We start from the raw sequence: 14,116 nt of genomic DNA on the forward strand, positions 1-14,116 counted from the left end.
CACCTTAAAAATCTTCAGGACAATAAGGATCACAGGCAGATCTGAAATCCATCCAAGTAAAAGTTACTGCATCGAGGTTGAGGCTTGAATTTTCTATTTCCTATTTGTTTGTTTAGTACCACAGCTCGTCTTGCTGTCGTGTTCTTGCACTTTTTTTTTAGAGACGAAGAATCAAAAGGTCTCTAAAGACCACTGATGCCAGTTCTCTTTCACAGACAAACATTTTTAGCAGACTAACATTCTTAGCATGTTTAAATGCTACTTGATGTTTAATCAGCGAATCATTTAAGTTAAAAAAGATTTTTAAGGTAATTGAGTACAGCTGTTAACCTAGCACTGCCAAGACCACCACTCAGCCCTGTCCCCAAGTGCCACATCTACATGGCTTTTAGATCCCTTGAGGGATGGGGACTCCACCACTGCCACCTGAAGCCATTTCCTTTGTCCTGTCCTTTGTTCTTGGGAGCCGAGCCTGATCCCCTGGCTGTCCCCTCCTGTCAGAGAGTTGTGCAGAGCCAGAAGCTTCCCCCTGAGCCTCCTTTTCTCCAGGCTGAGCTCCTTCCCCAGCTCTGTTCCCTTCTCTGGACACGCTCCAGCCCCTCAAGCTCTTTCTTGTTGTGAGGGGCCCAAAACTGACCCCAGGACTGGAGGTGGGGTCTCAGCAGTGCCAGCAGAGGGGATGGGCACTGTCCTGCTCCTGCTGCCACACCAGGGCTGCAACAGGCCAAGGTGCCCTGGTCCTTCTTGCCCAGCTGGACTCCTGTTCAGCCACTGCCACCAGCACCCCCAGGGCCTTTCCTGCCAGGCCCTTTCCAGCCCCTCTGGCTCAGCCTGGAGCTGCAGGGGCTGCTGTGACCCTAGTGCAGATCTGTTGAACCTTGTGGTGGAATTATGCAGATTCTTTAGAAATGGGCACATGTTCCAGGTTATATTGCTGTTATTGAGAGAGACCTTTCAGACATAACCTTACACCTAAGGTAGTGTTGTCCGAGTTAAACCTGATGATATCCTAATGTAACTACTTCAAGGTGTCACCTTCAGGATTCATCACTGGGATAGTTTAAATAGGTTTTTTTTAATGAGAAAGTAGCACAATGGAGTGTTTTCTTGTCAGTGTTAAAAATGAAGGTTGATTTTTGGGGGCAGTTCAGTCAGTAGTTTTCCAAGAATATTTTAACATGTTTGGACGTGCAGTTGTAGCAAACAGTGTTGCTGTTTTCAGAGAAAATGTTGGAAGGTTCTTTAATTTTTTTCTTAAAAGGTATAAAATGCTAAAGGTATATCCAACCCCAACCTTACTGGAGTAATTCCTGGTTAGGTGGTTTTTGTCCAGGTGCTCATGCATGGTTTGTTACAGTGAGTCCCCAATACTGTTTCAAAACTGCAGAAAAAAAGTCAGACTGGTGGTTTTAGACAGCATGAATATGTTTTATGCCTGGAATCTAGATCAGCTTCAAATGTGCTTTGGCTGTCTAAAAGCACATTGCTCTATTTCCATGTGTAGTGTTTTCCTAAATGCCTGTATTAAAATAGCAATATTTAGTTAATCCTCATATGTAGCTGGTCCAGACAAATATATGTGTGGTGGAGAAGGGAAAGAGAAAAGCAGCAGAACCTGAAGGAAATGAAGCAGGCTGGGATAATCCTTCCCTGAGCTGAGATCCACTTTACTACTGAATCACATTTGTCTTGACTAGCTGACGTGTATTAGGGTTGGATTGGGTTCCCATATATACCTGAATGCTTTTTGTTCACTGTAACATGTCATATTTCTCTGCTTTCTTTCATGCCAAAGGGTGAAATCAAAATCGCCGTTTCTATAGAAGATGAAGCCAACAAAGACTTGCCTCCTGCTGCTCTCCTGTATAGGCCAGTGCGTCAGTATGTTTACGGAGTCCTGTTTAGTTTGGCAGAAAGCAGAAAGAAAACTGAAAGGCTTGCTTTCAGAAAGAACAGACTTCCACCAGAATGTACGTACTTGCAGAGCCCATGCTTTATTCCTCTTCCTCTTGCTGGGGTTTCACAGCCACTTGTACCATGGAGTGAATGGGAATTGTTGCTAAGATCCTGTCAGGGTAGCTGATGCCACAGGAATTTTGGGCCTCTTTGGTGCCATGGATAAGAGAAAAAGATGTTGTTAATTTAAAATTTTATCTCCTGTCATAGTTTAAGAAATGCAAATGTTGCTGTTTCTAAGCAAGCTCTGAGGTTTGGTTTTGAACGTCTGCTTAAACTGCTGCCAGACTAGCAGTGAGTGATGTCAGGTTGTGATGTCATTTCTTTGTATGGCAGAACTGGAGTTAGGAAGCTTCAATTCTCTGCACATGCATAGCAGTGTGCCTGCTTTTTTCAGAAATGACAGGTGCGCAGCTTAACTCTCCCTGACTTCCTGAATGTGTCCCTGAAGGCCCCTCAGGGAAATTTGCAGGTGTCTTCTGTCCTTCAGGTATTGGCTTATAAAAACCTAGTTTAAACCCCATAGAAATCAGGGTGTAATTTAGCCAAAGGTAGACCTGGGTGAGGACAGACTAAACTTTTGCAGAAAGCCTTGTCAAAAGATCCTTTGACTTGTTCAGAGATGTGGATGTTAATCTTTTCATTAATCTGAAAGTTGTCTTTTTAAGTCTTCAGTTTCCAGGAATTACTGTCATTCCAGTCCTTGTTCTGGAGTGTTTTTGTTATAATGAATGCATACAAGGAAATAAAAATGAATGAACTTTGCAGTAGCAGCTTTAAAGGTTACAGGAGTGGTGAAGCATTCAGTGCATGACAGCAGCAGCACAAGTATTTAAATGTAGTAGTCTGCTGTCACTGCGCTAAATTTAAGAATCAGATATTCAAAATGTATGAAATCATCATTCACAGGCTTCATGTGTAAAAGGATAAAAATAAGTGTTGTAAACTTTATATTCATTCTCTTCGCTCTTTCCATTTGTGATTGTGAAATGTTTTTGTATGTTTGTAGTGAAGATGATAATCTCCCAATGATGTTTGAAAAGCTGTTTATCTTTGCCAGCTACTTTGTGGGAATCAGTATTTACCCTGCTTGAAATAATAACTCAGCACACCTACTCACAAACTTCTTATTCCTTAAAACTCACACAACATAGTGGTATTTCAGGTTACAAGATAATTTCAGGATTAAAATGATGATTTTATTTGCAGTTGCTATTTCTCCTCATGAGAATTCTGTCCTGAAAAGTGTACTACAGCCTTCTTTTGGTGAAGTGGCTGAGTGCTGGAGGTCTGCTTCAGGTTAATCTTGAGAACCTAGAATGTTCTCTGTAGGCTACTGGGGAAGCCTATATTATCTCTATTTTCTCTTCATTTATCCTGCTTTCCAGAGTTTATTCTCAGTGGAGGATAAGCACACTGCTGCTGACTTGGTTTAGTTATGGGAGCTCTGGCAAGTCTTGCTGCAGGATGCATTCAGCTACTGACCTACTTCTAGCTTTGTACTGACCAAGCTCTTAAAAAAGAAAAAAACAATTTGAACATATGCCCAAAAGTGACTTGCTTCACTGCGAGGCTGGCAGTGGCAGTGAAGATGGATTTGGGCTGCTATGCAGGTGTGGGATGTGGAAGGGCTGTGGTGCAGAACCAGTACCTTTATTTTGGTTGGCTCTCTTGCAGGCCAGCAAGGCTTGGGCAGTCTGTGCAAGACATAAGGAGAAAACAGTGTCTGAAACACTGGTTACTCTTCTCTATTTTTTCTGAGCACCCAGGCAATAATGAACTAGTGATGCTTATTCTCCTCCAGTGTCTAAGTTATTTTGCTGCTCTCAAAAATGAGTAAGTTATGAAACGGGTGATGAAGAAAATTAAGAAAAAATCTAGGAATATGATAGATATGTTAAGAGAATTAAGAAGTCAGTTCCTGAAGAAATGTAAATGATCCTTAAAATTTATGTAGAGAGGTAATGAACATTAATATCTAAAATCCTGTCATCTTTGTTGTACAAAACGAAAATTGGCAACTTAATATAGTGCATGTATTGCATGTTATGGGAAGCTGTGAAAAATGCTTAATAAACTGACACGTCAGGATTACTCTTAAATATATATGGATGTCAAGATAATGGATCTTTCATGAAACAGATGGCTTCTTTTAAATCATTATTTTTTTGTATGAAATTTAAAAGTCAATGAGAAACAACAGAAGCAGCAGTCAGTGGGGCTCTTCAGCGATCACTGTCTGCTATGTGAAGCCTTTGCTGTACGTGGCCACATCTCTGCTCCCAGAGGACAGGAGATCACAGAGTGGGTCACAGAGTGCCTGATTGTGTTTGGCTGCCAAAGACATGGTGCTTGCAGGGGCTGCAAACCAAGGATCTCCCTTGCTCTACTTGTCAGGCTCTGAACCAGGTTATTTCCATGTCCTGATAAATACATGTGTGTAGTGAAACCATCTGCTCTTTCGGCTCAGTGGCAAAAGGCACACTTGCACAAGCTGTTAGAGCTCCTGGTTGGATCCCAAGGTTTGTTATTTTAAGCCCAGCCACCTTGTGACGTGCTGTTCCCATCACGGATGTACTCAGCTGGCACCAAGAGGAAAACCGTGTTTCTTGGGCAGTAACCCTTGTGCAAAATCAAGCGTGCTGAGCTCAAGCTGTGCTGTCAGGAAGGATTGTAAGGTTAAAAATCACAGTGAATGAGTAAGACCAGAACCAAGGCCAAAGGTATCGTGTCTCAGCCTTGACTTGAACTTGTGTTCTTTTCTGGTTGTCTTCAACCAGAAGAAGGGAGATGATTTAGCAGCAGTGTATAGTGAGTGAACTGTCTTAGTGCTGATGTGGATGAAAGGGAGCTTAGGCACAAAGCCACTAACCTCTTCATAGAAAGCAGTGCAATAAATGTGCAATAAATGGGAAAGCTTAGGTAATGTTTTGTAGAGTTTTTAGGGAGAAGAACTCCACACCTGCCTATACTTGAGATCTCATTCCGTTGCAGTAGCTGAACAGTACAGTATAATAATACCAGATTTAAATATGACTCAAATAAAATCACTATCATGTTGTTCTTAAAAGACCACCAATGGAAGATGTTGATGTTTATGTACTGCTTTTATTTGTTGCTGTATGTTTCTGGTCACACACAAGTATTGTCAGATATGACAGTAGGATCACACACAGATATGACAGATATTTTAGGGGAAAATTGCACTTTTAAGTTAAAATCACAGAATGGTTTAGATTGGGAGGGATCTTAAAGACCATCCATTTCCAGTCCTCTGCCATGGGCAGGGACACATTCCAGTAGACCAGGTTTTTTCAAGCCCTGTCCACCCTGGCACTGAACACTTCTAGTAGAAATTGTGCTGTTTGTTTTAGAAATATGCATGTATTTCCTCTATGTGGTATATTTGTTTGAAAATATTAGCATGACGTTCCTAGTGTATGCACGTCTGTATACACCTAATTTTTAAGTGATCACAATTAAAAGATATTTCACACAGGGTTTGAATTACCAGTTTGGCAGTGTAATCTGACAATATTGCAGTCTCAAAGTGATGCTTTTTGAATCAAAGTCTCTTGCATATGAAGTTTGAAATAAATGCTGGAATATGAAATACTAAAATACTAAGGCTGATTTCTTTCTGCTGTTGCCATTCTGCAGTTTCACCAGTGATAATTAAGGAATGGGCTGCTTACAAAGGCAAATCTCCTCAGACCCCTGAGCTAGTGGAAGCCCTGGCGTTCAGGGAGTGGACCTGCCCAAACCTGAAGAAGCTGTGGCTGGGCAAAGCCGTGGAAGACAAGAACCGACGGATGAGGGCGTTCCTGGCCTGTATGCGATCAGACACACCAGCAATGCTCAACCCAACTAATGTGCCCACTCATCTTATGGTGCTCTGCTGTGTGCTGAGGTTAGTGCCACCTCCAGGGACATCAGAACCAAGGAAAAGTTTTACTCTGCATCTCTAGAAAGTGTTACTTCGTATTTGCAGCCTCACTGGGAGAGAGGGGGTTTGGTTTGGTTGTAGAAAAGTGTGTGTGTAGTTCTTTTTCAGTCTCTAAAAGATTGATGGGAACGCAAAAAAGGTCTTGTGTTGCAAAAAAGTATCGTTTGAATTAGTTTTTCCTTAGTGTACTCAAGGATTCAAAAGCAACTTTTATGCGGTAAAAAAACAACTTTTGGGACCTCAGAGGTTTGGGTGAAGTTCACAACAAAAGCTTTCAGCTTTCCAAAGAAAAAGTCACAAGGTCCAAAATCTGAACTACTTAATTTTCAGAGTGAAAATTGACAGAGGAGAATTGGGAGATGCTTACATTTGGGATAATTATTTAAGGCAACTAGCTTATAATTCCTTCAGAATCCAAGGTTAGCATCTTACACATGGTAAAATTTAAGCTGTTTTTGAGAATGATAAATGTAAATTTGTCTTTGGTTCTATTGAACTTCATCTTGCCTTTTGAGTGCTAAAACAGTTTCTCCTTATAGGCTACTTAGTTTGCAAAAAAAGTGGTATCTTGAAGCTCCTCTTTTCACTGGCACAGCATGTTTCTCTCCTGTGGCATGTCCTGTGTCTACACTGGTGGTTTCTGACTGAGCCATTAAGAAGCCAGTGACTGAGGTGTGCTTCCCTCACAGGTACATGGTACAGTGGCCAGGGGTGCGCATTCTGCGGCGCCAGGAACTTGATGCTTTCCTTGCCCAAGCATTGTCTCCAAAGCTCTATGAACCTGACCAGCTTCAGGAACTCAAGGTAATTCTTAACTAGAACTTACGTAATTTAGGAGATTTGTTTCCAGCTGATCTGGGGATTAACTGTAGTGGCTGATCCATATGTGCATGTCTCACTAACAGCCTTGTACAATCACCTGTGCTTTCTGAAATACTGGTCTTAGTGGCTTAAAATGTTGCAGAGATGGCTGCAGTGGTCTACAATGTCCATTTTCCATGCAGCACAAGAAATCAGAATCACAGACTGGGTTGCGTTGGAAGGAACCTTAAAGCCAGTCTTATTCCAATCCCTGCCATGGGCAGAGACCTTTCACTGTCCCAAGCTGGACCAAGCTTTGTCCAGACTGGCCTGGAACACTTCCTGGGATGGTGAGCCCACAGCCTAAATGACATATAGGGGTAGAGATTTTGGCAAAGGTATCTATTACAGAGTCATCAAAATCTCGCTTCTCTCTTGAGATCAGATGCGAAGAGGAAGAAACTCCACTGTGAAAATCACTGTTCTTAGAGACCTAAGAAAGGAATTCCCAAAGAAAATACACTTCTATTCCAGCACAAAAGGCCACAGATAGCAGATAATATTTTGGTTTAATAGTAATTGTTTTATTTTTTTCAGTCATACACAAAGTAATGCAGATTACTTCCGTAAGATATGTTGGTTAGCTGGAAGATGCAGTAATTCCCTCAGGGTTGTTACTGTCTTCACAGGAAGCAGCTTGTCAGACAGAAAGAGCAGCTGAATTTGAACCCAGCCATAATATCTGCAAAATGAGCAGGAGAGTCTTTGGGCTCTTAAAGGTTGTTTATGTGTGAGGAAGGTGGTAATGGAGTTTAATTTTAAAATTTAATACCAAGGTCTTGAAAATGTTCCCAAGCAAAGGCTGATATTTTGAGAAGTATTTCAGAGAACACAAGTAGTGATATTTTCTTGTGCCAGAGCTAAAAATACACTTGCTGCAAGCAAATCCTTTTTGCTTTGACCACTACTTATTATTCACTGTTTAATTCTACCTTAGTGTCCCAATCCTGTGTTGTAAATAAAGCTGTTGTATGCATGCATACTACTTTTTTATTAAGATATGTGTTCTTAAAGCAAAATCTTGAATCAAACTAATAGAAAGTTCATTATGAAGGAGTTCAGAAGAAAATGTGTTATGTGGGAAAAAAAAAGGAATTTTGCATTGAGCTCATACCTGAGATGTTCTACCACACATTTCCAAAGCACTTAATTATTTGGAATAAAAGTTTAAATGAAGTTTTCTAGTGCTAATTTCCTATAAGTGTCTTTAGAAATAGTTTCCTGCACTTCATCTTGGAAAACAGGGTTTTGTGTTTATCTCTGGTCTCCAGAGCAGGTGGATGGGGCCACAGCTTTTCTGAAGATGGCAGCTCTGCATGCACAAGTGAGAGGTTCCGGTGCATTCTTCTGCTCAAACCTCTGAAAGTCTGGATGATCTTTTAAAATCACTCTTAACAGTTTCAAAAAGAATGTAACTGTTGGAATAACTTCCATCTCATTGTGATCTTACTCTATTTACTTTGTTTTTGAACAGATTGAGAATCTGGATCCCCGTGGAATCCAGCTGTCTGCTCTCTTTATGAGTGGCGTGGACATGGCTCTTTTTGCCAATGACGCCTGTGGACAGCCGATTCCATGGGAGCACTGCTGTCCCTGGATGTATTTTGATGGGAAATTGTTCCAGACCAAGCTCATCAAAGCAAGCCGGGAGAAAGTTCCACTCATCGACCTCTGTGATGGTCAGGTATGTAGTTGTGCCCACAAGGGTTTCATGATGTGGGTTTCATCATTCACCTGATGTGTCACCTCTGCTTTTAAAGGCAAATATGAGGGGAATGGCTAATGGGTGGGTTTTGTTTTTTAGTTCCTTATGTCTTGGTGAGTAGGATGGCATTTGGGTACATTTGGAAGAAAAGGCATCAACTTGAATTAGATTTTTTATTATTTTTTTTTCTCTCTGGAAATGGAAGCACTGATATGATGAATGGCCAAGTTGGAAACTCTTCTCATTTGTTCAAGTCCCACCTTTTTGGGTCAGACTGTCCAAAGGACAAAGCTGCACTGGGCTTGGAGTGAAAGAAAATTGGTGATTTCTAACTGATTTTGTGACTGTGAAGTCATTCTTGGGGTCCTCAGCTCAAAATCTTTTCACATTCCTTACAACCATCTTAAAATACGAATTAAGCAGTTTTTGTGTTATCCAAATTATGCAAAGTTACTAACCACCTGTAAAACCAGGAAACTGATAAAACAGTTTACTGAATAAACCAAACTCTGTTATTTTTAACTTTCTGGAAGGTATGAAATTGTATCCCTTCTTTTTTTGCGAATTGAAGTCACTTTGAGCTGATTCTAGCTTTGCTACTGATGGTGGCTGTGGTCCCTCTCAGGGTTGTAACCCTCCAGGCATGTTTCAGCCTGTATCCACAGACTTTGGTTTGCAGTCCAGGTTTGGGATGATGATTGTGTCTCTACTCCTCTGTTACTTTGTGTTTTCCTTTGAATTTGTTGTATAAATGTGGCTTTATACAATTGAAATGAAAATGTTAATGTCCGTCTGTGACCTTCTCTTTATTCCTAGGCTGAGCAGGCAGCCAAGGTTGAAAAGATGCGTCAGAGCATCCTAGAAGGATTAAATTTCTCCAGGCAGAACCATCCTCTCCCTTTCCCACCTCCACCTGCCATGCCTTTCTATCCAGCTTCTATGTATCCTCGACACTTTGGGCCAGTCCCACCACCTCAGGGCAGGGGGAGAGGCTTTGCTGGTAAGTGATGGGGCAGTGGTGCCACACATTACCTTACCTTGCACATTCTCAAAAGTACCAACCCTGGTCAATTTCTTAGGGAAAATACAGAAAAGCAAGTGGTCAGCTTGTGTTGGCATGTGCCAATCACTGTATTTTAGGGTTGCTTTTATTAGCCCAGTGATACGGAATGTGCTTTATTGCTGCATATTTTCATCAGAATTTTAATAACTGGGCCAGATCAAAATACTTTTACTGTAGAACTAGATACAGTAGAACTAGAAAAAAGAGGAATGGATTGACACTGGTTAGCATGAAAAAGCTCTGATTTGCACAGTAAATTGATTCAAAACATTTCTAATTTAGCAGATACAGTTTAACTCTTACGACTGAAGACGACCTTTGCTCCTCCCCACTCCTCTGTTTTGCTACAGTCGCATAACCACTGGCACCCTCAAGTTAAATACTGACATAACTATTCCAGGCTGTTCTTGGAATTGCTCCCTTCCTCAAAATCTCTCTGTACCCAGGCCCATAGGTGTATGGATACTGGACACAGGCATTCCAAGGGTGCCGTGACTGTAGCCACTAGAGCTCATTGCCAAAAAATTGTCACAAGCCTTTTCAATGCCACAGAAGTTGGGATCATGTTCCAAGTTCCAAGCCCTGAGGCCTGCCCTTCGGATCAGAGGCTCCCTGCTGGCTGAGGCAGCAGGACATCTTTGGCCAGGGCTCCCCTGGCGGTGCTGCAGCATCGCCCACAGGAGCCCGGCCCACGAGGGTGCAGCCCTCCCACCTGGCTGTGGAAGGGTGGAAAGAGGCAGCAACCTCTCTGCTGGGGCCTTCCTGGTTGCCTGGCCCCCTCACAGCTTTTCCCCTGTCTTTCTTTACCCTGGGTCTAACAGGAGTCTATGGCTTCGGAGGCCCTTATGGGGAAACAGTAGCCACAGGCGCTTACCGGGCCTTCCGGGTGGCGGCAGCGGCAGGACACTCCGGAGCCTTCTCTGGCAATGACAGCAACAGGACTAGCAAGTTTCAGGGCGGTAATTATACCCAAACCCCTTTTCTTAGAGCTTCTGGCAACGCCTTCCTCCACTGTATGGGTTGGTCTGAGGCTTTCCTACTGACTCCCTGTCTCCCTAACTGTCTCAGCTTCCCTCTCTAGAGCCTGCCCGGCTGCTGTCCGCCCTGCTCCCGTCCCTGCCGCAAGCCCCCGGCGCCAGCCCTCCTCATACCAAAACCCTCCAAACACGGGAGAGCCCGAAACCTACCGGCTGGCTCCTGTGCAGGCACAGGCAAAGAGGGCATCTATAACCCATTTGCCTCTGCCTCTATATTAACAGGGATTTTCCAAAATCTGGGCACAGTTGAGCTTTTTGCAAGGACCCGTTGTAGAAATGACTGACTTTGTTATTAATGCTGAGCCCTTCTTTGCTTGCATCAGTGCTGCTGTGGACATAGGAGTGGAATTTGCTTCCCTGCCTGTGTGCCCATTGCTCACTTCCTGTATGATGTGGGATGAAGGAAACCTGTTCAGGGTATATTTTTCCCACACATTTAGCTCTTCTTTCTGGCCTCTGAGCTTTTATCCTAAGAGCAAACACATCTCTAATGCTTCATGTGTGAATAACTCTGGCCCTGCAAACCATCTGCATTTGGAGCTGAAGGACTTGCATAGGGAAGTAGGAACCTTCTGAATGTAACCAGTAGTGTAGTTCCCAGCCTATTAACGTTTGGAGACTAATTATGGCTGCGTAAATGCTGTGGTTTGTAATCCTTTTGGTGTGATGGTCTTACCAGTAACATCTTGCTCAGTTCACATACCTGGATTTCTTGAAATACATGTTATGTCCCAGAGCTGATTTAGTATAAAGACATGAATAACTTCAACAGAAGCTCTAGTTGCATCTTAGACAACTGTAATTTTAACTGCCTTCTTGGAGAGGGAATGATAAACCCACCTTTTAAAGCAGATCTGTTTGAATACTGCGTTTTTATAGCAGCTTACTGTTAGTACAGTCTATCCAGCCTAGTATCCTCTTTATTGCCCGTATCTGTATGGTCTATGCTGACACTTGCTGTTGGCTAAAAAGAGCCTTGAACTTGCAGGAATTCCTTTTTTCTTTAGGAATGCAGGGAAAAAAACAATCTTCAGCCAGCTTGTAAAATTTTCCTGGTTTCTTGAGGCTTATCTCAAGTATATTTTTAATTACTAAAACTGAAGCACTCATGTCAGATCATTTTTCTCTTCAGACTTCATACCTGTTTTTAAAAAGGGGAGAGGGGGAAACAGGCTCTTGGAGTTCTAACACTTCTGGAATACTGCAAAATGAGCAATAATCTCAGAGTATCCATAGAGGAAATGGGTTATGTGGTGAAATTTGGGCAAATCAGCTTTCCTTTCATTTGGAACTTTACTGTGATGATTGTGAAGATCAAAGTTTGGTTTTGCTTTTATATGCAGGAGTCCAACCTATTCCTTCTCAGGGAGGGAAACTTGAAATTGCCGGCACTGTAGTCGGCCATTGGGCTGGAAGCAGACGTGGACGAGGGGGGAGAGGGCCATTTCCTCTGCAGGTGGTGTCCGTGGGAGGACCAGCCAGAGGGTAAGTGCCAGCCTGGGAATGTGCTTCTCACGTCAGATTTGATGATGGGGGAAAAAAGGACAACAGGGAGAAGTTGGAGGTGGTAGATTGCATATGACACACTTCAGGACATGTAAGGTCAATTATACCCACTGAAAATTCAAGAAAACATTGGCATTCCTTTTGAAATGCTTTTCACCAGTTATTTGTCTATATAAATACAGACATATATATGTATAAGCATTTTTATGTGCAAATAAAATTTGTACTCAGTCTGAAATACATAGAGATAGGTAGAGATATAGATATATACACATACAGAGGCTGGTTTTGCATGAGGAGATGACTTCAGGACTTTTCCATTAAACCATTGCATTACATTTAATTCCTTTCTTTTTTGTGGAAGGACATTGTATTAAGAATCATGATAACAGTTTTAATAACTACATTATGTAATCCTGTGAAGCAGAAAACACCTGAAGGACATTTCTGGGTTTAATAGTTTTCTGTTACAGTCATGGTGGAAGTGTGCTTAAAAGAATATTGATTTCTTCAGCTCTTCCACTTCATTTCACTACAGCTGAAGTTACAGGTGCACAACATGTCTTAAAACCAAACACTTTATTAAAAAAATATCTAGTTTGTTACTTCTAAGATTCTGGTTTTTCCATAGGCTTTCTGGTTCTGTGCCTTACAGAACTCTCTCTGTCTTTCATTAAGATTGTGTCTATTACAGGAGATGTGATTTATGTGTTGTGTCTGTCTGTATTAGGAGTGGAGTAAAGCTGATGGATTTATTGCCACCTTGAGCTAGGGAGCAGCAGTGTGAAAGTCTACACTGCATGGATCTCATGTATCTGTTAATTTACTCCAATGTGTACTATGAAGCTTCATGCTGGGTCAGCCAGAGCTATTGGAATGCCTTTCGTGTTGGGCAGAGTGAGGAGCTGGGTTAATCTGAAGCCCTGGGATGGGAAGTGAATGGGAGCTGCTGTGGGGCCAGGAGGAGGCAGGAGCAGTGGGAACAAATGTCAACAGCTTCAGTGTCAACAGACCAGAGCCTTGGAGGTGATCCCATTTAGCTAGGACTGCCCAGTACTCTAGAATGAGATCCAGCTGCCAAAACAGAAGCACTGAGCGTAGTTTCAGGTGTTTCAGACAACAGTCAGGCACCTGTGCAGACATGGGGGGTTTGGGGAGCCCTGTGCTGATCCAGAGCAGCATCTGGAGACAGTGGGAGTGAGCAAAGGTGGAGAGGCAGAGGTTTGCTTGGGTACCAGGGGACAAAATAACGTTTTTCACCATTAAAATGAGGCTCTTGGATGATCATCAGTTCTGTTTTTCATGAGGATACATGAACAGAAGCTGGTTGCTTCTCCCAGTGACCTGCACTCTGTGTGGGGAGGTGCTGCTGGTGATGGCTGGTGTCCTGCCAAACACCCTGAGCAGGATCTGCAGGGGTTCAGAGCTGGGTTACATCCACACAGGACAGCAGTTCCTCCATCTCCTGAAGAAGGAAATCCCTGAATTCACGTAGAACATCAGTAGCAGGGAACTGAAAACCCTCTTAACCTGGGAAGCGAACAGATCACTGAAAGGGTGGTGCTGCTCCTGCCAGTACCTTTATGACAGAGCACATGATTCTTCAGTAGTGGATTTCAATTTGAGATAAAATGCCTGAAGTTTAGTTTTATTTGAGGTACTTAAAGGCAGTTAGGTCTTAAGGCAGTTAGGTTTCAGTGCAGATTGTCACCCCAAAGAGACAGGAAAACTTTGCAATGCCAGATGTTCATATCTCCATCAGATCAGCACCAATAGGGCATTGGTCACGTGTAGAGTTACTAGAATAGGGCAGAGGGAAAATGACTGCAGGCAGCTTACCTGTTTGTTGGGTCAGTTGGTACTAAAGTAGAACCAACAGGAAAACATGCTCGCTTAAAGGATTCTGCCTAAAGACATAATCACAGAATCAGAATATTTTGAGTTTGAAAGGAGCCACAAGGATCATGGGAGTCCAATCCCTGGCCCTGTACAGACACTCCAGCAGTTCCACCCTGCACATCCCTGGGAGGAGTGTCCAAAGG

The 14,116-nt window shown here is 42.7% G+C and overlaps 1 protein-coding gene across 4 annotated transcripts in view; it reads left to right on the top strand.

The window, feature by feature from the left end:
- The window catches only part of FAM120A (family with sequence similarity 120 member A), a 47,555-nt gene that overhangs the window by 27,074 nt on the left and 6,365 nt on the right, over positions 1-14,116 (top strand). For 2 of the 4 annotated variants that reach the window (XM_079317505.1, XM_079317506.1), the window contains exons 10-16: positions 1,796-1,970; positions 5,617-5,866; positions 6,592-6,706; positions 8,238-8,447; positions 9,285-9,468; positions 10,353-10,490; positions 11,912-12,053. In XM_079317505.1, coding sequence (XP_079173631.1) covers positions 1,796-1,970; positions 5,617-5,866; positions 6,592-6,706; positions 8,238-8,447; positions 9,285-9,468; positions 10,353-10,490; positions 11,912-12,053 — 1,214 coding nt within the window. The remainder of the gene's footprint in view (positions 1-1,795; positions 1,971-5,616; positions 5,867-6,591; positions 6,707-8,237; positions 8,448-9,284; positions 9,469-10,352; positions 10,491-11,911; positions 12,054-14,116) is intronic. The other 2 variants (XM_079317508.1, XM_079317507.1) reach the window with 1 other exon arrangement.

Source organism: Erithacus rubecula (assembly GCF_903797595.1).
Source record: "Erithacus rubecula genome assembly, chromosome: 13".
NCBI lineage: Eukaryota > Metazoa > Chordata > Aves > Passeriformes > Muscicapidae > Erithacus > Erithacus rubecula.